Source organism: Mustela nivalis, assembly GCF_964662115.1.
Source record: "Mustela nivalis genome assembly, chromosome: 1".
NCBI lineage: Eukaryota > Metazoa > Chordata > Mammalia > Carnivora > Mustelidae > Mustela > Mustela nivalis.
Genome location: NC_139020.1, coordinates 189,776,863 through 189,804,821, shown reverse-complemented (window position 1 = coordinate 189,804,821; position 27,959 = coordinate 189,776,863). Strand labels below are relative to the sequence as shown.

The following is a 27,959-nucleotide window of genomic DNA, read 5'->3' as shown; positions in this document are numbered from 1 at the left end:
CTAAGACAGTCGACAACACAGCCTCTACTGGTTGCCTTCCCTTCCCTATCTGACTTCCCCACCCCACTGGTGTTTTCCAGAATCACCTCCTGAATAAATCGCAGGGGCTACTCCTGGGGAACCACTCCAAGATGAAGGCGGCCATGGCCTCCTCCTTGAAGCCTACCTGACAGCCTGCCTCTTCCTCCCAGCTTTCCTCAGACGGTGCCTGCCTTCCCTTCTCTGGCTCTGGAGCCTCCAGCTCTCATCAAGCAGCAGGGGAAGACAGTATGCTCAGTGTCCTTTCCTTCGGTTCTCTCTGCTTCTGTGGGTCTTACCTCTCATGCCGGGAGCCGAGGAGTCATTCATTCACCCTTCCGCATAACCCCTAGGAAATCAACCTGTCTTCCAGCAGCCTAACCTGGGACCCGAAGCTGTTGCTGACCTGTTCCCACTTGCGCCCGAGCCAACATGGCCTGGGTCAGTTTGATCCCATGGAAAGCTCAGAAAGTTCATTCAAAATCAGCAAAAATAAAATTTAATGGTGAGCCACAGGTGTGGCAGTCTGTCCTTCCTTGGGAGTGACCGCCGGCCATCTTGAGGGAAAGCACACCGTTCCTTCTTCCTGCAGAGGGGCTCTGGAAGGACTCCGGATGGCTGGCCACCTTGGCTGGGCCACCGCAGCCCCTGGGAGAGCGCTGCTTCAGAAGAGGGGAGGTGTGCAGAGGGCACAGACCCCTGCCCCTCCGGGGGAACTTTCCATCGGCCACCTGGTTTCCTTCTTGCAGCCGCAGCTGGCGCTGACTCTAGGACAGCGAGAGGGCTTCTTCAGTCCTGCAGCTGCTCTAAGATACCTTCCGGGGAACACAGCCCTCCAGCTCCAGCAGCTCCGGCCAGCCCTCGTATTTGTTTGTGTCTGGGTTGTTCTTTAAGAACTAGAGAGAGAGAAGAGAAACGTGGACCATGGGGGAGGCTGTTCAAGATTCACACTTGAGTTTTCACTGCGCTTGAAGACATCCTGCCTTCACTCACTTCACCCTGGTTTCAGCCCCAAGGGGAGGTGGTGGGGTCGGATAGGACCAGCCCATTTCACAGGTGGGGAAACTGGGGCACAGAGGGACGGCAACATGCCCAGGGTTTTACAGAGGAGGTCAGAGCTCAGTCCTTGCCGGTCGTGCCCTGGGGAGGGGGGGTAGCAAGCACTGGGGCAGGCATGCAGAGGGTTAGCTCCTCTGCCAAATTCTCCATCAGCCTCTCTAGGACACCCCCGAACCACCACGACAACAATGACAAAAGCACTTGCTCTATGCCAGGTGCAAAGTGCCTTATGTATTTATCCCTTACAAGAGCCCTAAGAAGGCCCATACCATGACCATTCCATTCTGCTGATGGGGAACCTGAGGCGCAAAGGGCCAAAGTTACCCCAGGGGCAGAACCACTGTGTGATAGTAGTACTGATAATAAATATAGAGAGAATAAAATCAGTTAAGATTGTGTTTAAAGTGCCTATGCTTAGTTTTTGGAGGAAAAAAATGTAAATAGCAAATGTAAATGTAAATGTAAAAAAATGTAAATACAATTATTCCAGTGGAATAATTGTAGCTAACCCTTAGGGATAAAAGAAATTCTAGATGCGGCATCTCTGAAACCCAGAGCCCCATGTATGGGAACAAAGGACCTAATGTTTTCCATCACATCGTGGTCCCCCCACTGCCCTCTGGGTGATGGATCTATCCTCCACCCTCCCCGCCCCCACCCCGGCCTGTGTTCTTCACCCAGAGGCTATAACCAGAGGGCTCCCTCCTTGTCTCCTCCAGCATAAGCTACTTTGTATTATCATTTTTAAAAAGTAATTTCCAACGACCCGAGTTCATTCTCTTAGAAACTCACACAGACTAACCAGGCCAGCATCTTCCAGACAAGGCAGAAATCCCTTGCAGCTCATCATGGTTTCCCCCACCCAAAGTCCGGAGTCTTAACGCAGTCCCTCCCCTGCCTCCCTCAGCCCTTCCCCTGCAGGCTGCTGTGCCTCTGGTCTGACTACTGCCTGGGCCTCCTCCCGGCCTTCTCCCTGTGCTCAGCCAGGGAGGCTGTGCTGAGAACACGGGGATGGGAACCTCCGTGGAGGCCGGCAGACCTGGATGAGAACTATGTCAGCATCAGGTCCAGACAAGCCGGCTAAAACCTCTGCTCTGCTCCGGACCCTCAACAGTGGCAGCGGCAGGGTGTACCTGCTTCACTGCGGAATTAAAGGCGGCGCTGCAGGTACCTTGCTCAGCGGAGCCTGCACAGAGTCAGTGCTGGCTGAATACTAGTGTTTCTCATGTCTCCAAACGCTCTTCTCTGCTTAAGCCCTCCATGGCTCCCCACTGCCTTCAGGATAGCGTTCAGTCTCCTCAGTAGTCCTATGATGTGTCTGAAACACCGACTCTTAGCTGCCTGCCTTGGGATCTGGGCAGAGCTGAACATTCTCACCACCAGACTGCGGGCTACCTCAGGCCCTGGAAGATCAGGCTAGGGAAGCCAGACGTCCTGCCCCCTGCTCTGCCCATCATGCAGGCTTCATCCCGACATTCCTTTCTCTTTTTCCCATTCCTCACTTCCCTCACCATTCTTTTCTTCTTTTCCTTCTCCTTTCTGGTACTTACCCATTTCCAGATGACCCAGCTCCTTGCAAAATGGTCAAGTCCACTTTCTGTGAGGGGATTAGCCAGTTGGGCCACCCTGACCTCTGAGGTCCCCCCAGTGTCCTCCCCAGCCACCCCAGTCCTTGTCCATCCATCCTTGGCACCTTACCCCCACCTGCCCCACTGGGCTGAAGAGGCCACCAGGAACTCACCTGCTCAAAAGGGCTTTTATCCCTGAGGTCTCTGGCTCCTAAGAAGACCCAGCTATCTCTGAAGCCCAGCTGCTTTGCATAGGAACTGCCCAAGTTGGTGAGGAGCTTCCTGGTCTCATCATTCATTCTGCAGAGGACCAGAAAGGACAGTGATGTGGGGGGTGGGAGAAGAGACAGGTTCTCAAGCACTTGGCCTCCCCTCTGTCTGCTGGGTGCAGCCACCATGCTGGGCAGAGCTGCATTCAGGGGGACTAGGGCTGAGTGGCTAGGAGTACGGTTTTGCATCTGTTTACAAATATACATGTTTATCTGGAAAATATGGGCCATCACAGAGGAACTAAAAATTACAGTCTCACCCCACTTGACATAATCATTGTAACACTTTCATGTATATTTCCTTAAGGTCTTTCCCCCCCATGCCCTGGCAGGGGGGGGGGTCATACCAATGCATTTATAATCTGTTTTTTTCCTGCTTAATACTAAATCGTGAGCATTGTTCCACATCCTTAAATTTTCTACTTCATCATTTTTGATGAAGGTCTTCTTCTATGCACATACAATGTCATATCAATATGTGTCACAATTTCGGTAACTATTTGGTCTCTATTGGACACAGCCAGTGCATCCAATTTTCCAATGCTGTAACGGAGGCTGTGATGGGGAACACGTCTTTGTGCACTGGTCTGGTTATTTCCCTAGGAGAAGCTGCCAGAAGATAGAGCCAGAGGAGGAGTGGGGAAAAGGCACTCAGGACTTGGAAGCATTTGGGTCACTTCAACCCATAGCTGGCCAGGTGGAGGTTCCCACTTACTTGGTTCCTGGGTCATCATAGGAGGCCACTAGCACTAGTGTGCCCTCTGGGATTTCTTTAAGGAACTTTACCAGGAGCGTAATATCTGCAGGAGAAAGGAAAGTGGGGTGCTGGTCATTCTCATTCTCTGCTCCTGCCCGGAAGATCCACAAGTGGCCAGGGGCAGGGTGACACAGAGCTCCATCTGAAGCTCAGGGTCAGTGGGAGGGGACCTTGGGTGAAGCTCCCTGTAGCCCTTGTCCAGGGGAGAGCAAAGTGCCTGGACCAAGGGCAGCCTCATTCAGGTGATCAGGAGTGGACCCTGGAATTCAAAAATTCCACAGGTGATCCTGACAAGCAGCCAGGTGTGAGAGGCACTGTTCTAAAGGCCGTTGGGGACCTGTACCTAAGGAATGGAGTGCAGTCATCTCTCAGGAACTCTGAGATTTCTGTATACCCCCTGCCACTTCCTTCTACGCTGGTTAAGAACCTAACTTGTCTGTGTTGAATTCAGAGGACAGGTAAGCTCACTGTACCACAGACAACTCAGGTCACTGAGACAGAACATCTGTGTCCACCAGTTCTCCAGCTTAGAGCAAGGAGCAAGTCTCCTTTTGCATCTTTAATACCTCCCTGCACTTGCAAAATCTCCACACTTACCAGAGAGCAGCCCTAGGTGCAGCACTTGGTGGGGAGGGGAGCATTGGCACCCAGCTTGCTTCAAGGACATGGATTTGTTTCCATTGTGCTTATTTTTATAGTCACCTTTCCTGCATAAAAACTGGTAACTTAGGGCACAGATAGATATATAAATATAAATGTAAATATATCTCTTAAGATCTGAATTACTAGTATTTTCTTTTGAATCAGTTCACTTCTTTTAACCTAAATATATCTCTTAAGATATATTTAGGTTAAAAGAAGTGAACTGATTCAAAAGAAAATACTAGTAATTCAGATCGTACTCTGGATATGGTGGGATTTATGTGTGTGGGGGCTCTTGAACAGGAAGCCCATACATGAGGAAGTATAGGCAAGACTTGTCTAGTGGGAGAAGTAGGGGCTACATCTGTCACATGAGGATGATTCGTAGTCCTGCCCACAGCATTTTTGTAAACAGCAAATGTGATGACGACTCAAGGCATATAGAAAATGCACTATAATGGAATTGTAATTATCAGCAGAATCAGGAACATAATTTTGGGGGCCCAGCGCAAATCAAAATGTGGATCATTCTGTTAAAAAATTAAGAATTTCAAGGCGGTGAAGGCAGAGAGAGCTTCAGACCAAACCGAAGTTTGCTCTAAGCAAAGGACTACACGGCTGCCCTACCCACAGGCCCATGCCCATGAAGGCGAGCCAGTTCTAGTATTCCCCGGGGATCTCTTGGACTTAGGGGAAGAAACAAATTCTGAAAGCAAGGCCAGCTGCCAGCCAGCTCAGTAACACAGAGGCTTGTAGTCCATGACCACAGCTGCTCTGTTAGTGAAATGGCCCTTGATATCTCGAGACAAAAGAGGGAACTCTGAAAATTTGTTGGAGCCATTAGTTCCAGATATCAATATCTGTTATTATCTGGGATGGACAGTAATGTTTAGGGAAAAAAAAAAGTTCCTTCTGTTAATTATCTTCTCATTTGAAGAAGTCATTGACTTCTTTTATCTCTTGTGGGAAGGGGCAACTTGTCTTCAAATGCTTCTGTTTCTGGGTCCCCATCAGCCATGGTTATCCTTATATCCACATTCATAATAGAGCAATATAAAATTTAGTTTCTTTTAAATAATTTTTTACCCTTTTTGACAACCTATAGAATGGGAGAAGATATTTGCAAGTGTCTTATCAGATAAAGGGCTAGCATCCAGAATCTATAAAAAACTTATCAAATTCAACATCCAAAGAACACACAATCCAATCAAGATTGGCAGAAATGGGCAGAAGATGCAAACAGACATTTCTGCAAAGAAGACATCCAAATGACCAAGAGACACATGGAAAAAATGCTCCACATCACTTGGCATAAGGGAAATACAAATCAAAACCCCAGTGAGATACCACCTCACACCAGTCAGAATGGCTAAAATGAACAACTCAGGAACCAACAGGTGTTGGAAAGAACAGGATAAAGGGAAATCCTCCTACACTGTTGGTGGGAATGCAAGCTGTTGCAGACACTCTAGAAAACAGTATGGAGGTTCCTCAAAAAGTTGAAAATAGAGCTACCCTACAACCCAGCAATTGCACTACTGGTATTTACCCCAAAGATACAGATGTAGTGAAGGGGCACGTGCACCCCAATGTTCATAGCAGCAATGTCCATGTAGCCAAATTTTGGAAAAAGCCCAGATGTCCATTGATGAATAGATAAAGATGATATGGTGTGTGTGTATGTGTGTGTGTACATATAACAGTGGAATATTACTCAGCCATCAAAAAATGAAATCTTGGGGCACCTAGGTGGCTCAGTGGGTTAAGCCTCCACCTTCGGCTCAGGTCATGATCTCAGGGTCCTGGGAACGAGCCCCGCATAGGGCCCTCTGCTCAGCAGGGAGCCTGCTTCCTCCCTGCTCTCTCAGCCTACTTATGATCCCTGTCTGTCAAATAAATAAATAAAATCTTAAAAAAAAAAAAAGCAATCTTGCCATTTGCAATGATGTGAATGGAACTAGAGGGTATTCTTCTAACTAAAATAAGTCAGAGAATGACAACTATCATATGACCTCACTCATATGTGGAATGTAAGAAACAAAACGGAATCACAGGGGGAGGAAAAAATAAAATGCTGAAATCAGAGAGGAAGACAAATAAGAGATCTTAACTGTAGGAAGCAAACTGAGCACTGCTGGAGGGCAGGTGGGTGGGGAAGATGGGTAACTGGGTGGTGGGCATTAGGGAGGGCCCACGGTGTAATGCACACTGGGTGTTATGTAAGACCGATGAATCCCTGAACTCTACCTCTGAAACCAGTAACACACTAGATGTTAACTGAATTTAAATAAAAATAAATGATTTTTTACCCTTTTCATTCTGACAATGACTTTACTTCTGAGTCATGGGGATGGGGGGGGGGAGGGAGGGGAGGCGGCTGTCTGCACCCCCGGCCCCTCCCACTGATTGATGTCAGTTCCCACCCAATCTCCTTGATCCGTCTCCTGAAGGGACACTATGATTTACCTCTATTTTACATATGACAAAATTGAAGTTCACAAGGGGTCACCTGCCTCAGTCTGAAGTCTTTGATTCCAGAGACTGGAGCTTTTCCATAAACCTGGCCCTGAGCCACCCCTGACCCACCATCTCCTCACCCATCTCCAAGCTCTGTTCTCTTCCTCCCCTCCAGTCCCTGCAAGGCCCTGGCCATGCCTCGGTCCTCCTCTGCAGCTTCTGCCGTATCGGGGCATGCCTGGAAGAAGCCTGCATGGGCCCTAAGGCAGGCTGTCAGCTAGCACAACCTCAGGCCCTGCAGACCCTACCCATGAGCTGGGACTCAGACGGGGGTGACCCTCAGGGGACCCAGGGGACCAGGGGTCAGGGCGCCAGCTGCTGTCTCCATGTGCGGTGCATCGGATCGCCTTCCCAATATTCCCTGCTGTGACTGCTGGGCACCTGATTCCCACGGCCCACCTTTCAGCCCCTCCTTTGTTTGCAAAGCCAAGAGGGCTTCTTGCTTCCTTGCTGCCTGGCTTTGTCCCCTCTTAGGCTCGTGTGTGTAGGTGGGTACAGGAAGGTAGTGATGCCTGAGCCCAAAGCCGGCCCTGAGCTCCCAGGCACAGGGAAGGGAGACCGAGCCAAACTGATCTCTGAGAAGGGGACTGGGCTCAGTTCAGCTGCCCTGATGGAAACCCATCACTGTTGGACCAAGACGTCTGCTGCCTATGAGGGGCCGCCCTGCTGCTGCCTCACTCCTTGTCGAGAATCTGGGGTCAGATTTGGGATGGATTCCACGGTGCTTTAGAAGATGTGAGGATTGTTGGGTGAGACTCCTGCCCCCAGCACAGCTTCACCAGTCAGCCTGGGGGTGGGGTGAGGAAGGTGCTGGTGGGAACAGCCAGCCCAGGGAGGTCAGAGTCCTGTCCACAGGCTGTGCTAAGGGCCGCAAGGACAGTAGAGTGGTCACCTGTCCAGAGAGCTCAGAAAGCACGCCTGTGCAGACAGAGAAGAGAAGATGTCTGCAGCAACATGCAGAGAGCTTGGAGCCTCTCAGTGATCCTTTCCAGGCCTAGGGAGGACTTGTTCTGTCCTTGGGCCCAAGAGAGACCCCTGTGGCCTTAAAAAAAAAGCCTTTACCTAGCAGAGCAAACTTGGCTGTGTGTCCTTGTCCTTAGCACTTGAGGGCACACCCGCTTGGCCTCCAACTGCCAACACCAACACCAGTGTTTCTTTGCCTCAAGGTCCTCTCTGACCTCCAAATCTTCCTCTATGCCCTGGTGCAGGCCAGAAATGTGGAAAGTGCCAATGAATTAGTGGAATTAGAGCCCCAGCTCCCTTGCCCCTCTGAGATTTCTCTGAGGCATGTACTTGACACTGGCTCTCCAGTTCCAATCGCCTGCAGCGTTCAGCCTGGTAACACACTGTTCTCGCGGTCTCCTCCTTCTCTCTATCACTTCCTGCTGGCATTTCCTGAGATTACCTCCTCCCAAATGAACTATTGCACTTGACTCCTGGTCTTGGAATCTGCACCCAGGAGAGCCCAACTAAGACAGCAGGAAGAAGTTTCAAAGACAGCAGGATGGTCCTCCACCCCTACCATGCTTCCTCTCTGGTTGTCTCCTCGGGGGAAGAGAGCCGAGGAGCTCAGCCCACCCTGAGACCTCAGTGCCAATAGAGGTGCTTACCTCCAGAGTACATGTCGAAACATTTCTGTGTCAGCACCACTCCTGTGGTTCCTGCAGATGAGGGAGCAAAACTGTGATTTCCTGAAATAGATCATCCTGCCTATCGTTTTGCAGAAAATGGCTACTCTTTAATCTAAGATCTAAAAATGGAATAATAATGGAGTCAAGTCAGCTCCTACGGAAAGCATGCAGGACTCAGTAGGGGCCCAGAACTTCTGGGCTGATCTGAAAGGTACAAGGACATGATGGTGAAGGATCTCTGGAATTGAACAGTATCCAACCCCTTTGGGGCTGTGTTCTGCCTTGCCACTTCCTAACGCACCTCTTAGTATTTGGGCGTCAACTGCTGCATCTGAACAATGGGTTATGGAATTCTTCCTAAATAGGACATCTGAATCCTCTGGTTCATGAGGGCAAAGGGTTTTGCAGTGGGCTGAATGTAGTCAAAGTTCAGAGTTCGGTCATCTGAATTGCTTTTGTGTATTTTGTGAAAGGAGTCCTACAGGGAACCCGGTGTTTAGGGGGAGTTGCAGTTCTCAATTTCTGCCACTAGATGGGGGTGTTGCAGAGGGGATGGCAGCTCTACAGTTCCACCACGGGACCCTTCCCCCCAGGCCAGTTTGTGATTCCCTGAAGGGGGTGGGGACAGGAGCCTGGGTAGTGGAGGCTCTCCTGCTGGGTCGGTGGAGGGTTTACATTACAGCCCTTCCTGGATTCTCAAAGCCACCACTCTAAGGTCTTTGGAAGGGAACGGTCGATGTACACATGAAACTGATCATGTGCATTTTTCTAGAATTAGGGGGATGAGGTATAGTTTAAACAGTTTCTTAAAAGAATCTCTGCCCCCTAAAAGACTGAGAACCACCAATCTTCAGCAATCCTTGTTGGCTTATTATACAGATGAAAACCTAAGGCCCTGAGAGTGATCACTGGCCGTATCCACAGCTAGCAGGCACTTCCAGGAGGTTTTTAGTCTAGGGAAGTTAGTTCAGCTGAGCAATTTGACCTGAGTCCTTCAGATCCAGGTTCATATCTAGAGGATTCTATCAGCTGTGTAACCTTGGGCAAATTGCCCAACCTCTCTGAGCCTCCATTTTCTTACCTAGAACATAGGCATACAACTCCACTGTGGCATGGGGAGGAGGTTGAATGAAGCAGCTCACAGCAAAGGCTCAGTAAGCGTCAGCTCTTGGTGCTACTGGTGCTTGTTTTTGTCTTGGCGCTTAATAAGGGGAAGAGCAGGAGGCCCTAGTCTGAGCCTGTCTCATGGGAGACTATTCGAAGAGTGTCCTACTAAGAAGTATGGGTTTGAAGCCAAGGACAATAGGGAGCCCCAGATAGGCTTGGAGCAGGGCGTGCCTTCTGATCTCCTGCTTTGGGTAAGGCTCCATTTTTGCCCTAGACTTTGACCTTTCTCCCGACTCAGCAGAATTCTTGGCAGAAGGGAGATGGCTCCTGTAGGAGCAACCAATCTAAACCCTGTCACTTCCGAAGTGTGTTCACACGGTCATGCCACACACAGTCTTGACCTCCTCCTTTCTGAGCGTCTGCTGTGCCCTTTGTCCCAGGAAGTGGCTCTTAGATTCAGGGACTCGGCCTTTGCTCTCCGTCTCATCTGTGCTTCTCTGTCCCTGTGGTCCTTACTCTGTCCCTGTAAACCCATCCCTCCCAAAATGTGTCCCTGTTTCAGGCTTGGCCTGCCAATGCTCCCTGCGAGAGATGCTGTGGGCCTTCCCCCACATCTCCCTGCCTCCAACCTCCCTACTCCAAGCTGGACGGAAGTTTCTGGAATGCAGGGTTGGGCCCTCATGCCCTGCTCCAAGCCTATCTGAGGCTCCCTCTTGTCCTCTGCTTTAAGCCTATACTTCTTAGCAGGACACTTGGCCCCTCACTCTGTCATCCTGCCTGCCCCCTGCCCCAGCTGTACCTGTCATCCCTCCTTTTCTGATGTGTCCAGATAGACCTCATGTGGCCCCCATTCCCTCTACCCACTCCTTCCTTCTCTGCTCCCTGCACAGTGCTGCCCCAGCCTTGAAGGAGTCTCCCCTACATTTTTCTGGCCAACCCATACTATTCCTTTTGGCCTCAGCTGACCAGCACTTCCCTCTGAAAGCCTCCCCTGATGACCCCCAACCCCACTCTGTGTCCCAGTTCTCAGGGCTCTGCTTCCTTCTCCTTCACAGATGCTCACCCCACTGGATTGGTGGTCAACTTCAGGGGCACCCCAGGGAGTGTGAGGCCAGGGCCAGTCCTTGTTCATGGCTAACCGCCCCCCCGCCGCCCCCTGGTGCACTGTACAGGGCCTGGCCCATAGTACCTGCTGTCAATACTGTTGAATGAGTGAATGAAGGTATGTAATCAGTTCATCACATCACACTGTTAGGGGTTGTCCCCCATGGTTTCACTTGTGTTGGTTTAGGCTGCATGGCCTTGAGGGTGGGGTCATGCTTCACAGGAGAAGCATATCCTCCTTGGATAGCTGCACATGGCAGAAGCCTGGTCAGGACTCTGGTGGTAGGACCGGGTCTTTTAGACCCCCTGCCCCACAAGCTTCCCCAGGACGGCCCCAGGCATGTGGTAGGAGCTGAGCTGCTGTTGGTTGAATGAATGTTAACTATCTCCCCATACCTCATGGCCCTCAGTACTAAGAGCATGGTGGGGGACTGTCTGGGGGGTGGATCTGCAGCTCACCATTCACCAGGGCAAAGTTCAGGCCTCTGCCCACGTTGTTTTTCACAGGACTCATGATCCTGAATAAGAAGAAGAAAAACAAAATACAACAGTTGGTCCCTAGTGTGGAACGAACACTCTGCTTTTGTGACTCTGGAACTCTGAGGGGGCCCACACGGCACAATGCAGAAGCATTAGGAAACACAGAATAATTTGGGCCATCTGTTTTCTCCTGGAAACGAGCGGTGGGCTGGATTCTCTGAGGAATACTCATGGCATGTTTGGACGAGAACAGTCTGCTTGGAAAAGAGAGAAGGTCCCTGCCTGGGGCTCTGAGGTGTTGGAGGTGGGACCAGCCCACCTCCCCCAAGCAGTGAGGCCTGGTTGCTGGGAAGAAGGCAGAACCCAGAGTGCTGATGCCATCCTGCAGAGGCAGAGATTTTTATATGGAGACCAGCTGTATTCTTGCCTGCCCAGCATCCACAGCCCGATCTTCTGGTATTTCTTGGGAAAACTATCTTTCTCTACTCTCAGATTAGGCAGTTCTCAGGGCTGACCTCAGTCTTCCAGGACCAGATGAGTAGAACACCCTGTGTCCCTGCCCACAGTAACTGAGCCATGTACGGTCATGTGACCCAGGCCAGCCAATGAAATTCAATCTTGGGACTTTTATAGGGATAGTTTGGATGGGAAAGTTCTCTTCCCAGTGGGGTGCCAGCCTGGGCTGCTCTGTCAACCAGCTAATGGCCTCCCTCCTTCACAGGAACCAACCCATTTTTCATGTTGAGAAAACAGAATCTGACAGAAGAGAACAGAGCTAAAGATGGTGTGAGAGGGACCCCTGATGACATGGTTTAAACCCCCTGGATCCAGCTGGTCCTGAAGCCTGTTATCTCTGCATTTTGTGTATGGGAATCACTAAGTTCCTTCTTTTGCTCGAATTGGAGTTAGGTTCAAAATCCCTGTTTTTTAAAAAAGATTTCACTTATTTATGTGAGAGAGAGAGAGAAAGAGAGAAAAAGAGAGGGAAAGAGACAGAGAACAAATGGGAGGAGGCACAGAGAGAAAAGCAGACTCTCTGTAGAGCAGGGAGCCGGATGTGGTACCTGATCCCAGTAAGGCTGTCATACAGAATAGGAGAGATAAACAGTTTTTAGGACAGACAGAAACTAAAAGAATTTGTGACCACTAAACCAGCCCTACAGGAAATACAAAAGGGGATCCTTTAAGCAAAGAAAGAACCCAAAAGTAACACAGACCAGAAAGCAACAGAGACAATATACAGAAACAGTGACTTTACAGGTAATAATATAATGGCACAAAATTCTTATCTTACAATAGTTACTCTGAATGTAAATGGGCTAACTGCCCCAATCAAAAGACAAAGGGTACCAGATCAGTTAAAAAAGCATGATCCATTGATATGCTGTCTACAAGAGACTCATTTTAGACCCAAAGATACCTGCAGGTTGAAAGTGAGTGGGTGGAGAACCATTTATCATGCTAATGAACCTCAAAAGAAAGCTGGGTTGGCAATCCTTTTATCAGACCAATTAGATTTTAAACCAAAGACTATAAAAAGAGATGAGGAAGGACACTCTACAATAATTAAAGGGCCTAGCCAACAAGAATTAACAACTGTTAATATTTATGCCCCTAACATGGGAGCAGTCAATTATATGAACCAATTAATAACAGAATTAAAGAAACATGTCGATAATATATTAATAGTAGGGGACTTTAATATCCCTCTCACTGAAATGGAGAGTTCATCTAAGCAGAAGATCAACAAGGAAACAAGGGCTTTAAATGACACACTGGACCAGATGCACTTCACAGATACATTCAAACATTCCATCCTAAAGCAACTGAATATACATTCATGGAACATTCTCCAGAATAGATCATATCCTGAGTGACAAATCTGGTCTCAACTGGTACCAAAAGACTGGGATTATTCCCTGCATATTTTCAGACCACAATGCTCTGAAGCTAGAACTCAATCACAAGAGGAAATGCGGAAGGAACACAGATACATGGAGGTTAAAAGAACATCTTAGCAAAGAATGAATGGGTCAACCAGGACATTAAAAATTTAAAAAATCCATGGAAAGGAATGAAAATGAAAACACAACTGTTCAAAGCTGTTGGGATGCAGCAAAGGCGGTCCTAAGAGGGACGTATACAGCAATACAAACCTTTCTCAAGAAACAAGAAAAGTCTCAAATACACAACCTAACCTTACACTGAAAAGAGCTGGAGAAAGAACAGCAAAGAAAGCCTAAACCCAGCAGCAGGAGAGAATAAAGATTAGAGCAGAAACCAATGAAATAGAAACCAAAAGAACAGTGGAGCCAATCAACAAAATTAGAAGCTGGTTCTCTGAAAGAATAAATAAGATCTATAAACTCCTGGCCAGACTTATCAAAAAGAAAAGAGAAAGGACCCCAATAAATAAAATCATGAATTAAAGAGTGAATGATGAATGATGAATGATCACAACCAACACTGAAGAAATACAAACAATTACAGGACATATTATGAGCAACTATACGCTAGCAAATTAGACAATCTGGAAGAAACAGATGCATTCCTAGAAATGTATAAACTACTGAAACTGAACCAGGAAGAAAAAACCTGAACAGATCCATAACCAGCAAGGAAACTGAAGTAATAATTAAAAATATCCCAACAGACAAGAGTCCAGGGCTGGAGGTCTTCCCAGGTAACAACAAATGTTTGTTACCAAACATTTAAAGAAGAACTAACACCTATTCTTCTGAAGCTGTTTCAAAAAACAGAAATGGAAGGTAAACTTCCAAACTCATTCTAGGCCAGCATTACCTTGATACCCAAACCAGACAAAGACCCCACCAAAAGGAAAATTACAGACCAACATCCCTAATGAACATGGATACAAAAATTCTCACCAACAGGATCCCATAGCACTTTAAAAGGATTATTCACTTATGGACATTGGGGAGGGTATGTGCTGTGGTAGTGCTGGGAAGTGTGTAAGCCTGACAATTCACAGACCTAATAATAATAATACATATATTATTATAATATATAATACATATAATATATATATTATTATTATATTATATAATAATACATTATATTAACTAATAATACATTATATGTTAATTTAAAAAAAAGGATTATTCATCATGACAAGGTAGGATTTATTCCTTGCTGTAAGGGTGGTTCGACACCCATAAATCAATCAATGTGATACACCACATGAATACAAGAAAGAACAAGACCCACATGACTCTCTCAATTGATGCAGAAAAAGCAACTGACAAAGTACAGCATCCTTTCTTGATTAAAACTCTTCACAGTGTAGGGATAGAGAGTACATACCTAACTATCATAAAAACCATCTATGAAAAACCCACAGCAAATATCCTTCTCAGTGGGGAAAAGCTAAGAGCTTTTCACCTAAGGTCAGGAACATGGCAGGGATGTCCACTATCATCACTGCTATTCAACATAGTACTAGAAGTCCTAGCCTCAGCAATCAGACAACAAAAAGAAATAAAAAGTATCCAAATCGGCAAAGAAGTCAAACTCTCATTCTTTGCAGAAGACATTTTACTCTATATGGAAAGCCCAAAAGACTCCACCCCAAAATCGCCAGATTCCTCATACAGGAATCCAGTAAAGTGGCAGGATATAAAATCAATGCACAGCAATCAGTTGCATTTCTATGCACTAAAAATGAGACAGAAGAAAGAATTACAATTGTACCCAAAATCGTAAAATACCTAGGAATAAACCTAATGAAAGAGGCAAAGGATATGTACTCTAAAAACTACAGAACACTTATGAAGGAAATAGAGGAAGACACAAAGAAATGGAAAAACATTCCATACGCATGGGTTGGAACAACAAATATTGTTAAAATGTCTATGCTACCTAGAACTATCTATACATTTAATGGAATGCCTATCTATCAAAATACTATCAACATTTTTCAGAGCTGGAAAAAAATAATCCTAGAATTTTTATGGAACCAGAGAAGACCCCCCAATAGCCAAAGGAATGTTGAAAAAGAAAACCAAAATCAGTGGTATCACAGTTCCCAGACGTCAAGCATTATTACAAAGCTGTCATCATCAAGACAGTATGGTACTGGCACAAAAACAGACACCCAGATCAATGGATCAGAATAGAGAGCCCAGAAACAGACCCTCAACTCTGTGGTCAACTACTCTTGACAGAGCAGGAAAGAATGTCCAATGGGAAAAAGACAGTCTCTTCAACAAATGGTGTTAGGAAAACTGAACGGCCACATGCAAAAGAATCAAACTGGACCATTTTCTTACATTGTACACAAAAATAAACTCAAAATGGATAAAACACCTAAATGTGAGACAGGAATCCATTAAAGTCTGAGGGGAGAGCAAAGGCAGCAACCTCTTTGTTGGCCACAGCAACTTCTTTCTAGACACATCTCCAAAGGCGAGGGAAACAAGAGCAAAATGAACTATTGGGACTTCATCAAAAATAAAAAGCTTTTGCACAGCAAAGGAAATAGTTGACAATACCGAAGACAACCGACAGAATGGAAGAAGATATTTGCAGATGTCTTATCAGATAAAGGGCTAGTATCCAAAATCCATAAAGAAGTTATCAAACTCAACACCTGAAGAACACATAATCCAATCAAGAAATGGGACGAAGACATCAAGAGCCGTTTTCCCAAAGAAGACATACAAATGGCCAATAGACACATGAAAAAACACTTAGCATCACTGGGCATCAGGGAAATCCAAATCAATACCATAATGAGGTACCACCTCACACCAGTCAGAATGGCAAAAATTCACAACTCCAGAAACAACAGGTGTTGGCATGCATGTGGAGAAAGGGGAACCCTCTTACACTGTTGGCAGGAATGAAAGCTGAGGTAGCCATTCTGGAAAACAGCACGGAGGTTCCTCAAAAAGTTAAGAATAGAGCTATCTATGACCCAGCAACTTCATTACTAGGTATTTACTCAAAGGATACAAACAGTGATTCAAAGGGACACGAATGTTTACAGCAGCAATGTCTACAATAGCCAAACCATGGAAAGAGCCCAGATGTCCACTGACAGATGAATGGACAAAGAAGATGTGGTATAGGGGCACCTGGGTGGCTCAGTGGATTAAAGCCTCTGCCTTTGGCTCAGGTCATGATCCCGGGGTCCTGGGATTGAGCCCCGCATCGGGCTCTCTGTTCAGCAGGGAGCCTGCTCCCCCCACCTTTGCCTGCCTCTCTGCCTACTTGTGATCTGTCAAAAAAAAAAAAAAAAAAAAGAATATGTGGTGTATACATACAATGGAATATTACTTAGCCATTAAAAAGAATGAAATCTTGCCATTTGCGATGATGTGGATGGAACTAGAGGGTATTATGCTAAACGAAATAAGACAAAGACAAATACCATAAGATTTCACTCATATGTGGAATTTAAGAAAACAGATGAACATGGGGAAGGGAAGGAAAAGTAAAATAAGATGAAAATAGAGAGGGAGGCAAGCCTAAGAGACTCTTAATCATAGGAAACCAAGTGAGGGTTGCTGGAGGGGAGCTGGGTGGGAGGATGGGGTAACTGGGTGATGGCATGAAGGAGGGCACGGGGTGTAATAAGCACTGGTGTTCCATGCTACTGATGAATCACTAAATTCTACCTAAAAAACTAATAATACAGTATATGTCAAATTAAATTAAAATAAAGAAAAATAAATACGTAAATATATACACCACCAGTCCCTGGCCCCTTTGGTAGGATAAACTTAGTGCCCCAGAGCCTTTATCATCTGGCTTGGATAATGGGTACATAGTCTTTGTCCTGCTCCTGGGTGGAAGCCCCCGCACCTGCTGCATCTGAACTTTGAGGCCTGGATCTTGTTTCTGAGATCTCCCAGAGGCATTCCCCTTTAGAGGAAGCCCAGGACCTTGACTATCAGGTAGACAAGCTCAAGAGTTCAAATCCAGACTCTGTCACGGGTCAGGTGGGTAATGGCGTCTGAACCTCCATTTCCTCATCTTTGCAAAGGGGTTCATTGCAACCCCATCCCCTACCCCCCAGGGAGGGTTGGGGGATTGAATGAGAGGAAGCGGGGCAGCATTTAGCAAGGTGCTGGCGGATGGGAAAGCTCTCCGGATTACGGTTATTCGTGCGTGACTCATGCCCCCAGAGGAAAAGCAAGCCAGTGGAAGGTGTGGGCCCGTCTCAGCGCCCGCCCTTGCAGCCTTTGAATTGGTGAATGAACCCGCGAGAAGAAAGGGAACGCGAGAAACTTACACACGGTTTTCAAAGCACATGGTGGGACCCACGACGTTAGCGGCTCCGCTGCTGATTTTAAAGGCAAAGAAGTTGTCCGGGCAGGGCTTGCTGAGGCCGCACTTGGTCCTCACGACCTCTGTGGAAGGAACAGACCAACCTTGGTGGTGGTAGTGTGGCAAGGGGCTCGGGAGGAGGCAGGGGAGCGGCCCCGGGGAGCAGGCTCCAGACCCTGCGAGAAGCCCCCTCCCCCCCACCAAGGCGCCTTCCCGACTGCCCAAGGCCGGGAGAGCTGCCCCTTCACGCATGCGCAGGGCGCCTCCAGCGCTCCCCGGCGAAGACGCGGGGCACCTGTGTGTCTGACCACCCTCGAGTTTATTTTCAGGGCTTCCAGGACAGCTCTAGTTCCAGCTCAGCGCCTGGCTCTGATGCAGACTCGCGACCCCTCCTGGTGGCCCTCCCAGGGCCAGCCCCGGAGGCCAGAGAGAGGCGGGAAATATATCTGGGACCCCCACACCCGGCTGGGCCCTCCACAGACTCTTTGTGAGCGGGCATCTCCGTCACCTGTGTTTTCGGCCCGGCAGGCTCTCATTTATACTAATGCCTGCTGTTGCTGTTTTTTTTTTTTTTTTCCCCCTTGTTTTTTTTTTTTAAAACCACCACCTGACACTTTGGAAAGTACCGTTAGGGAGGCTGGGTAAACATGAAATTAGAGAAAGTTCACCTGCAAAGGGAAAGCCATGATCGTGCAGCGTGTGCCCTCCAGCCCCTGCTCCGCGCCCCGCCGAGCTATGGCAGCACGGGCTTGGAGCGAACCCCCAGGCTTCCTGAGACAAGCTGGCAGCCGCCAGGGGCTTGCTGTGTGCTAAGCACCGTGGCAAGCACTTTACATTTATTATCTTGTTAAATCGTGCCGGGAACTTCTATGCCTGGCACACAGTAGGCACTCAATAAACATTCACTGAATGAACGCCTAGGTGGTTGGGCAGGGCTGGGCTCCAGGCTGGGAGAAAGGATGCCATCAGGGTGCTGAGGATCTTGCCGGCCTCTAGGGAGCCTTTCTGTGCCTCAGGGAAAAGTGTCCCTCTGGTGGGGGGGACACAACTCACTGTGCAAGACTTGCCAAGCCCACGCCCAGGTACTCCAGCCAAGCAGGCGGCCCTGGAGGCCTGAGTGGAATGCCTATGGTGGGTTCTCTGCCCTGCCTCCTGCTCCCAGACTCAGTACCCCACCTGATGGGTATAACCAGAACTCAAACCAGGACACTGTCACCAGAATGAGCGCCAGGTGCCGGGACTCCCACAAGGGGCTATTAAGGGCAGAGTGGGTGTCTAGGCTGGAGGCTCCGGTCAAAGAGAGCTGGAGACGTGGGGACCGGACCCCTTCCCCCACCTTCTGAAGAGGACCCTTCTCAGGAGGCCTAGTACCTGCCAAAAGGTGGGGATGAAGGCTGAGGATGACACTGGGGAGGGGTCCTACTCTCCTGTGAGCCCTGGGCCCTCACCTCTGGTGGCCTGTCCCCTCATGGAAAGGCCAGGTAACTCCTGAGACCAGACATTCTTACTGATGCTGGAGTGATTGTTCCAGGCCCTGGACCCCACTATAGAGTTTGCCCAGAGCCTAATCAACTGCAGCTAAGTCTGATAAACCTGATGTCAACAAGCTGGCTTAAGCAGGCTTTTCCAGAATTGATTTTCTGACCATCTAGCCTTTATGGTCCAGCTACTGGCTGAAGGGGATGACGTCCAGGGGCCTCAGCCACTGGGAGGCAGGGATTTGCTTTCTGGATTTGGGCTGGGGGGCTGCCCCCCAGCTGCCTCAAACCCTGAGACTCCAAGCCCTTTGGGAACCCCTAGTGCTGCTGCTGAGGGTATGAAGCAAAGCACTGGGGGGTGGGGAGGAGCAGTCGGGAAATGCAGGCTGCTCTTGAATAATCTTCAGTGTGACTTGCCAGAAATCTCTCCCTTTACCTTTGCCAGCTATAAAATGAAGGAGTTGGTTTAGATCAGGGCTGTCGGATAGCTCTTCTCGGAACTGTCAGTGGAGCTACTATTAGGGGCTTAACTGTCAATGTCGACCAGGAGAGCTGGCAGGGGGGAGGCAGCGTGTGTGCCCACATCTGTCATGCCCCAGCAGATGATGCCCGAGTGTGTGTTTGTACCGAGATGCTGTGCTACTCTGTGTCTACTCTAGAATAGGACTCAGGAGGCTTAGGTCAATGGAGTTGCAACTGTGGGTGAATGGTTGGTGTTGATCCATATGGTCTTTGTTCTCTGTAACCCCACAGTGCACGGCGGCCCCTATGCCCTTCTCGGTCAAAATTCTGTTCCTGGAACTATAACCCTCTTCTGTCACTGTTACATTAGGGTGGGGGAAATGGGGGCTTGGAGATGTTGCCTCCTGAAAGGAGCCTTGAGAGGGTGGGCTCTGGGCTAGCCTGGAGTTGAACTCCTGCTCCACTATGTACATCTGTGTTACCTTGGCCAAGAGATTTCACTTTTCTGAGCTTCAGTGTGCCCACCTATAAAATGGGTATAATTAGAGCGCCTACCCGAGGTGGTGAGGATTACATGAGATGCCTGGAACGCTCTGAACACAGAACATAGTCGGCCCTCCATCACTGTACTATCATCATCATCATCATTATAACTGTCCCTCCCTCCCCCCTCTCCACACTTTGGGAGCTGGGGTCTTTCGCTGAAGCCCTGCTTGGACGGCTGCAGTATCCAACATTGGAGGCCTCAGCATTCCCACTTTCCAGTGCCTGACTCTCCAGCTACGGTCTCTCTTGCAGCCCCCCACATTACTGCCTCTAGGCCTTTGCCATTTCCTCCCTTCCTCTCTGATCTCATCCCGATCTCATCCCGTTGGAAGGGGGTAGCCCTCCCGGAGGCCGGAACACTCTGCCCCATCTCTCTTGGCACACTGGGCACTTCTACCCTAAAAGACAACCAGCACCCCCTTCTATATGCTTCTGGGGGCACGTGGAGTGCCCCATATGGCCGTGGGGACTCTGGAACAGGAACTGTGACCCACGCCTGTGGTCGCTGCACAATGACAATAAGCATACTGGCTCAGTAGGGGGGTCAGAGAGGGGAGGTGGCTGTGCAGGGCCAGGGGCTATGACTAGGGAGGCAATCCAGACTGCAGGGTGGGGTTGCTAGGGAAGGGAGAGCTGAGCCATCTCCATCAGTCTGGATGGCTGAGAGGAGGCCACTACTAACACAGGGCTCCGGGGGCTTCAGAAGGCACCTTGGGGCCATGGGAGGAGAGAGCCGGGCAGATTCTGGACACCAAGATTTTTCTAGGGCCTGCAGGGCTGGGAGGAGAAGCCCTGGAAAATCTCACTCTAAGGCAAAGGCCGGGCTGGGGTGATACTCACCGACCTTCTTGGAGTCCAAATCTGCTAGAGAGAAGACACAATCTGGTTAGCGAGAAAAATGCTTTGGGCGCCCCCTCCTGGACGCTGGAGAGTGGCATTGGCCCGCACCAAGCATTCTCCTGTGGGAGGACCTCCTGTTGAGGTGAACTCTAGAAGTCCCACCCTGTCCAGGGAGCCCTTCCTCACCTTCCGCTGCCACCCCTTCACACACACACACACACACACACACACACAGCACTTCCTACTCTAACAAAGCATGTTATTAAATGCATAAAATAAAATAGATTAGAATGGAAACCAACTATACATCAATATAATAAAATATTAAAACATAAATTTGTGCTACAATAATCTATGTGATTCTTTATTAGTGCATTAAATAATAAGGTGTGGGGGGGTGTATATAGCCAAACTAGGAACCTCTGAAGAAAATGAATATTACCCCTTTCAGTGGCTGAGCATTCATGGTTTTAAATGGCCACTTTCCCACTGGTTACCTGTCCTGTCACCATAAGTATTTCTTGAGACCCTGGATCATCACTTTTGATTTTGTATATTCTGTAATTAAGTCTGTTTGTCTTTCTGACTCAGACCATGAGCGGGGGCCACATGTTTCTCATTTTGGGGTCCCCGGGACCTAACACAGAATAGTCACTCCATGTTGGTTGGAGGTGTTGATTCATCAGACTTCAGTTCTGGGGTGTACTTTCAAACCCTGTTCTCTTTCTCACTTCAGACTGGGGCTCTTTCCTCTAGAGGACACCCCTGAGCTCCAGTTCTGCTCAGAGCCTCCTACACTGACCTGGGCCCATCTCTTCCCAGGCTGTCTGCACAGCAAACTCCATCTCTGTAAAAGCACTGCCCTGGGGCTGGGGGCATGGTAGCCTACATGGGTTTATACAATTCATCCTGATGTGGGTGTGAGCCACACCTGACCAGAAGTGGACAAGGTTCTGGGATCTCAGAGACTCCTCTGTGTGGTGACTGGCTTCTCACTGCTGTGAAGCTGTGAGCTAGCCTGCGCTGCTAGAGGTTATTGACCATGTCAGTGGAGGTCATTCCCTAAATCCAAGGAGGACAAATACAGACGCATAAATCCCTTTCCTTTCCTTCCTTCCTTTGAAAGGATTTGGACCTGGGAGACTTGGGCTCCCATTCCTGCTGACCTCTATAGGGGAAATTTGGGCAACTTTCTTCATCTCCCTGAAGCTCCCTGAGCTTCTCCTTTCTTAGATTACACATAAAACCACACAGTGAGGTTGTGTATGAGTCCACTCCACAACCACACCATGGATCACCTCATGGGGCCATTTGTGTAGATTATATGAGATTATGCATGTAAGCAACTGGTATCCCTTACTCATCCATCATCCACCCAGACATCATTCATTCACCCATCCGTCATCTACTCATCCATCCATCTACCCAGCCAGCCAGCCAGCCACCCTCTGCCATCCAACCATCCATCTACCCATCTATCCACCCATTCATCATTCATCCACCCACCCACACATCCATTACCCACCTGCCCACCATCCATCCATCTATACATCTGTCCACCCATTCATAATCTATCCATCCATCCATCCATCTCTCCACCTACCATCTACCAATCCACCCATCCATCAACCATCTATCCATCATCCATCTATCCATCTGTCCATCCACTATCTATCCATCCACCTGTCCATTCATCCACCTACATACACCCATCCATTCACCCATCCTTCCATCCACCTTCCATTAGTCCACCCATTCATCATTCATCCATCCATCCATTCATTTTTCTTTCATTCATCAAATGTTTACTGAGCATCTGCTCTGCACTGAGTGCTAGAGAAATGGATGTACACAAGATAAAATCCTTGCCTTCAAGAAGCTTACATTCTAGGGGATGGCGATCGAAAACAACCAAGTAGACAAATAAATAAACACCCTAATAATGGATGATGGTGAAGCTCTCAAGGAAATAGTCTGACATAGGGACTAAAGTAGAGGGAGGTGTCAGGGCTGCAGCTGGGGTTGTTGGGGAAGGCCTCTCTGAGGAGGTCATATTTGAGCAGAGACCTGAAGTTGGAGAAAAGGGACATTTGTGTGAAGAGTGTTTCAGGAAGAGGTGAGAGCAGCCGAGGCTAGATACCACTCAATGCTCAGTTTTGTGTCTCTTGGCTTCCTCCCTTCCTTCCTTCTTTTCTTCTTCCCTCTGTCCATTTTTCTTGGAATCCCATTTCCAAAATGGCCCTTGATGCAGGCACAAGTTTTGGCCAGGGTCTTGGAACACTTATCTGTTTCCCCATGGGTTCCAGCCTTCCTGGCAGGCTCCACCCCGCCAAAGGCTGGAGTCCCAAAGGCAGCCCAAACTCTGCCATGTCTGGCTGTCTCCTGGGTCACCCACAGATGGAGGGAGGACTATCCTTAGCCCCGTCCTGGTCCATAGTCCCTGCCCCAGCAGGGAGCCCCACTCACCCAGCCAACGGGGCAGACGGATAGTTTTCATATTTAAGCTGCTGTAGCTGCGCAAAAAGATCCAAGTGGTGACCAGGGCAAAGATGAGGGCCAGGAGTCGGAGCACACCTGCAAAGCAAGGAGATCCTGCCGTGAAACCCCATCACAAGGCCACATAGCAAGGCTCCTTTTGAGTCCTTATCGAATCCCCACAGTGAGACCATGTCATGAGACCCCACCAGACTGAGGCCCACACCTTGGACCAGGTCAGGGGACCGCATGGTAGGACCATGTGCGAGTCCATGCAGTGATCAAATGGTGAGACCGTGCTGTAAGGTGATGTGACCACATTTCCCCAAGTGAGTCTACTGGGAGAAAAAGTTAGAAATGAGCCTTCCTGGGCTCCACGTAGCCACCCAGAGACAGACTCTTGAGGGGTGAGGCCTAGGAATCTGCACTCTTATCCAGCACCCCGGGATGAGGCCTGAGTGTGTGGCAGCAAAGCAGGAGGCAGGTTCTGCAGCAGACAGCCTGCTCGGGGAGCCCCGCCACAAGAGTCAGGAAGGCTGTGGCCAGTGCTCTGGACAGCCAGTGCTGCTGTGTACCTCCGGCCAAAGCTCAGCCTCTCTGGGTAGGAGTGCCTCAGTCATAGGGTGGACATGGTTCAACAGCCTTGCTTCCGAGCCGTGAGCTCGCTGGGAGCAATGTGATAGTTGTCTCTAGTAGGCAGCCTCCAAGGTGGCTTGGGGCTAGGGCTGGTCCCTCACATTTTCCATCACTCCTCCTGAAAGCTGCCACAAATAACCACACAATGCTATCTATACAACATACACTGGCCTTGCTGACATGGCTTCCTTGGCCTCACAGCCTGACTGCTTCTGTACCAGTGGGGAGCAAACCCCCACCCAGGACAGACCCCCAGAGCTCCCAGTCTCACTCCCTTCCCCCACTCTCCCATGAGGGCCAGAGGCAGGCGCCACTATACCTCCTAGCTCAGAGACTCTGGTGGCCCCATTGCCATCAAGCTACACTCTCTAGGTCCGTCCCTGACCTCCGTGTGGCCCTGAATTTAGCTCTGGGGTCTTGTGTTAGCCTCTCACTAGTAGGGCTGGAGGAGAAGGCCCCTGGATCCTGTGGGGCACGGCTCAGGGCTGTGGGAGGTCCCTCATCTTCTGGGCCCCAGTGTGGCCTGGAGGCACCCAGAATTCTCCCTGGGCATCAGCTCACATGATACAGACTTTTGTTGGAGGCAGTGGGCCAACAGCTTTCACGTACATAGTTATCTCAGTTCATCCTCATGGTAAACGTACGAGTTGGATGCTACTGATCATTACCATTTTGCAGATGAGGAAACAGGCTCAGGGAGGTGGTCGGTTAGCTCAGACGTGGCGTTTGAAGGGAAGGGAAGTGTGCTGACTCTAAAACTTGTGCTCTGAACTTCCTCACAGCTATTTGGGAATATAAATGAATTGTGTCCATTTCTTCCTTGGTGCCACAGTCTACCTTTCTGTACAGAGGGTATAGCATGAGAACATGGATGAGAAGGCAAAGGCTGCTCTTTGTGCCCAGCCCCGTGGTATGAAGTTTCTAGAACAGCCCTCCTTGAGCCCTCACTTCCTTCTAGGGTTAGGTATCCCCAAAATAGGGAGAGTCCCTGTGATCCCAGCCTGGAGGGGCCCTGATGGCAAAGCTTATCTGGCCCTTCAGCCTCTGGGCAGCAAGTTGCCTTTTCCCCTCTTTCAGGCTTACCCCTGGATGGGTTTCCTCCTAGAGTTCGTCTGGTCTGAACATTTGAGAGCATGGGATGCCAAACAACCTCTGAGTCCAGGGACTGGCTGCATTCCTGATAGGAAAAATGATTCCTAAACCAGTATCAGACCTTGAGACTTTGAATCCTTGGAACATGGCCCCTACCTGATCTTCTCATCTTGTCCAGGTGAGGAGCAGCTTGGGGTCAGCGTTAGCCTGTGGAGAGAAGGAAATCAAATTGGAAACTGGCACTTGGGGTCTGAAAACGAATAAGGTAGATGATTAGGGATGAGTATCTCTGACTTTCGGATTGGTTCCTCCCCATCTGTCTTCTGTTCACTCTCTGCCTCCACCTCTCCTTCACTTTTGCCCCTAGAATTTTATATTCTATTCAACATGTCTTTTTTGAGTGCAGAGATTGGCAGGTAGAGGAAGTTGTAGTCTGCCAGCCACTGTCTCTTGGAGGATTGATTTATTCATCCATCCATCCATCCATCCATCCATCCTTCCATCCGTCCATCCATCCATCCGTCCATCCTTCCGTCCCTCCAGCCAGCTGAGAGACATTGAGCTAGCTGGCTCCAGCAAAACCATCAGGAAACAGCAGCTCGAGTGATTTCTGCCAAAGTGCCAAGGGGAAGAGTAACGAAAACACTCACATTACAGGTGAGTTTGCGCAGGTGCTATACACGCAGTTCTCTCCTTTCGTCCTCACAGGTAGGTAAGCCAAGACTCACCGTGGTTAAGCCCAGGGTTATTCAGCTTGTAAGGGTCACAGCCAGAATCTGGAGTAAGTCTCCACTGCCCAATCCCCACAAGGTCCCACTCCCAGGGCCCTTTGTCCCAGAGGAGAGTTGAAACTGGAGTTCCCTGCCTTCTTGAGCCCCAGGCCCCAGCTTTCACCTGTGTCACCTGCCCAGGTGCTGGGCAGTTCCCAGTGATTCAGCGGCTGTGAAGACCCCCAGGGGATCTGTAGAAACCTAGGGGAGGGGAGGGCAGGGCTGGTGGTAACTGTTCTAAGTCTCTGAACCCCCACAGCCAGCTGGAGGGACTCTGACTACAAGGAATTGCTCCCAGGACTCTTCCTGCCCCCTCCCCACTCCAGAATCTTCTTTATCCTAAGAATCCATCCCAACAAACTTGGTCTCCAAAGCCCTACCACCAAGGCCACAGATAAGAGACAGGAGGCCATTCAAGCAGTTTCCTGGAACACTCCCTGATATTTAAACAAAAGCAAGGGCAAATCTACATTTCTTTGTGATTAGTATGAAAATGTTCCCACCCACTCAGACCTGCCTTTTAGGTCCTTCTGGGCGAGAAAGGTGAGCCCGTGCCTGACTCCGCCCACAGAGGTTTTATAGTACTTTAACTTCCTGAAATTCAAATGATCACCTCACCCCCCCCACTTTTTTTTTTTTTTTTCCGATACAAGAGTATATTATGCTTTTGAGTATTCCTGGAATCTGACCTACAGTCTGGGAGCCCAGGCCCCCAGATTATGCTGAAGGACGTTCTGTGGGATCCGCATGTGTGGGGACCCAGGAGAGCTCGGGGCCAGACAGGAGGGAAGGATGGAACAGGGTCAGGTGGTTGGGGACGCACAGGTGTCGAGATACACGTTGATATTCATAGAGAGCAGGCGGGAGACGGAACTCGGAGAGACAAAGGACAAGGGGCAGAGATAATAGAGAGGGACACAGAGGAGGAAAACACATAAAGGAGCAGAGGGAAGAGCAAATACTCAGGACATGCATTTACCCAGACTCAGAGGGAGAAGAAGTGCCATTCAGAGAGAGAGACAAGAGAGATGGGACAGAGAGAGAGGCTGGGACGCATACCTGGGCAGGGGGCTAGCTTCTCGCTGTCCTGCCCATGCCAAGCACGGATTCTGGCTTCAGGGCTTGGGGGTGGGGAGGGCGGTGAGTCTGATGTCCCTCCTGGCTGAGTCCCCGACTGTCCCCTCAGCACCTGCAGGGCTCTCCAGTCTCCTGAGCTCTCCGCCCGAACTCACCTGGCCAGCTCACCCTGCCAGCCCATGGGTGCTCAGGAGGCTCTAGCTCCACACTTCTGGGCTCTGGGACTGGGTCTGCTGGGGGTGGGGAGGGAGGGAGAAAGGCACTTGGGACCGGTATGTGGGGTGGGGCGAGAATTCCCTCCGTAACCACCCAAACCCCAGAGTTTCTTTCTTACTTGTTGCCGCGAGGACGTCTGTCACAACCTGTTCTTCAGGTTACGGAGCTGTGGGGCAAAGGCATGGGGAGAAAGGTCTGACTGTCCTTGCACACATATGATGACCCCAGGGTAGTATGTGGTCACAGGGCTGGCGGTGGTGGGAGGGTGGAGGGTGGAAAGGAGGGGACAGAGCTGGAGGAGTAGGGAGGGGAAGGCGGAACCCATGGTCCTCCCTCACTGTCCTGAGCCTCTCCCTCTGTCCTGCCCCTCCCCTGCGACCCCTTCGGATTTCTGGCTGCATGTCTGGCTCTGTGCGTAAGCCGCAAGCGTGCTTTCCTTTTCCATGGCAGGCCTGGTTACCTGCAGGCCCCGTACAAGGCTGAGCACAGAGGAGGTGCTCCATGAAGATCAAGGGCCTGAATGAACTGGATTCTTGCACAGCCCTGAAAGGTTAGGGATGAAACGACCGTGTAGAGAAGGAAGCTGAAGTTCAGAGAAGGCAACTGACTTCTCTAAGGCCACTCAGCAACTTGTGGATTTAATTTCTGAAGCAGTCTCTGAGCAATCACAGGAAGGCAGGCTGTGTATGAGACAGGGGATAAGCCTGTGAGCAAGACATGCCTGGGTGGCTCAGTCTGCTTTCAGCTCATGTCACGATCCCAGGATCCTGGGATCGAGCCCACTTAGGACTCCCTGCTCAGCAGGGAGCCCGCTTCTCCCGCTCCCACTGCTGCTCCCACTGCTTGTACTCTCTGTCAAATAAATAAAATCCGTAAAAAAACAAAACAAAACAAAAAGACATGCTCGGGGCATCCCTGAGCCTT

The 27,959-nt window shown here is 49.5% G+C and overlaps 1 protein-coding gene and 2 long non-coding RNA genes across 10 annotated transcripts in view; 2 read left to right on the top strand and 1 right to left on the bottom strand.

Annotated features, from left to right (window-relative positions):
- LOC309869179 overlaps positions 1 to 533 on the top strand; it is a 45,123-nt gene extending 44,590 nt beyond the window's left edge. For both annotated transcript variants that reach the window (XR_014314033.1, XR_014314034.1), the window contains one exon: positions 81 to 533. This is a non-coding gene — a long non-coding RNA (uncharacterized lncRNA). The remainder of the gene's footprint in view (positions 1 to 80) is intronic.
- FAM3D (FAM3 metabolism regulating signaling molecule D) lies at positions 502 to 27,279 on the bottom strand. 7 transcript variants are annotated; one of them, XR_014313992.1, is made up of 11 exons: positions 26,975 to 27,080; positions 25,129 to 25,179; positions 23,236 to 23,343; positions 20,770 to 20,793; positions 17,409 to 17,526; positions 11,132 to 11,190; positions 8,441 to 8,491; positions 3,630 to 3,714; positions 2,819 to 2,945; positions 750 to 914; positions 502 to 666 (listed from the first exon to the last, which is right to left on the bottom strand). XR_014313992.1 is itself a non-coding variant. In XM_082739644.1 (10 exons), the coding sequence occupies exons 2-10, from the start codon at positions 25,139 to 25,141 to the stop codon at positions 825 to 827; spliced, it is 675 nt and encodes a 224-aa protein (XP_082595770.1). In that variant the 5' UTR covers positions 25,142 to 25,179; positions 27,154 to 27,279; the 3' UTR covers positions 502 to 824. The 7 variants fall into 7 exon arrangements, 6 of the variants coding, with proteins under 6 accessions (XP_082595770.1, XP_082595774.1, XP_082595773.1 ...); XM_082739644.1 differs by lacking the exon at positions 26,975 to 27,080 and adding an exon at positions 27,154 to 27,279 and having other exon boundaries at positions 502 to 914; XM_082739648.1 differs by lacking the exon at positions 26,975 to 27,080 and adding an exon at positions 27,154 to 27,259 and having other exon boundaries at positions 502 to 914; positions 20,770 to 20,790.
- LOC309869175 lies at positions 27,193 to 27,932 on the top strand. Its single transcript, XR_014314029.1, has 2 exons — positions 27,193 to 27,264; positions 27,486 to 27,932. It is a non-coding gene; the product is annotated as an uncharacterized lncRNA (long non-coding RNA).
- The last annotated feature ends 27 nt before the right edge of the window (positions 27,933 to 27,959 follow it).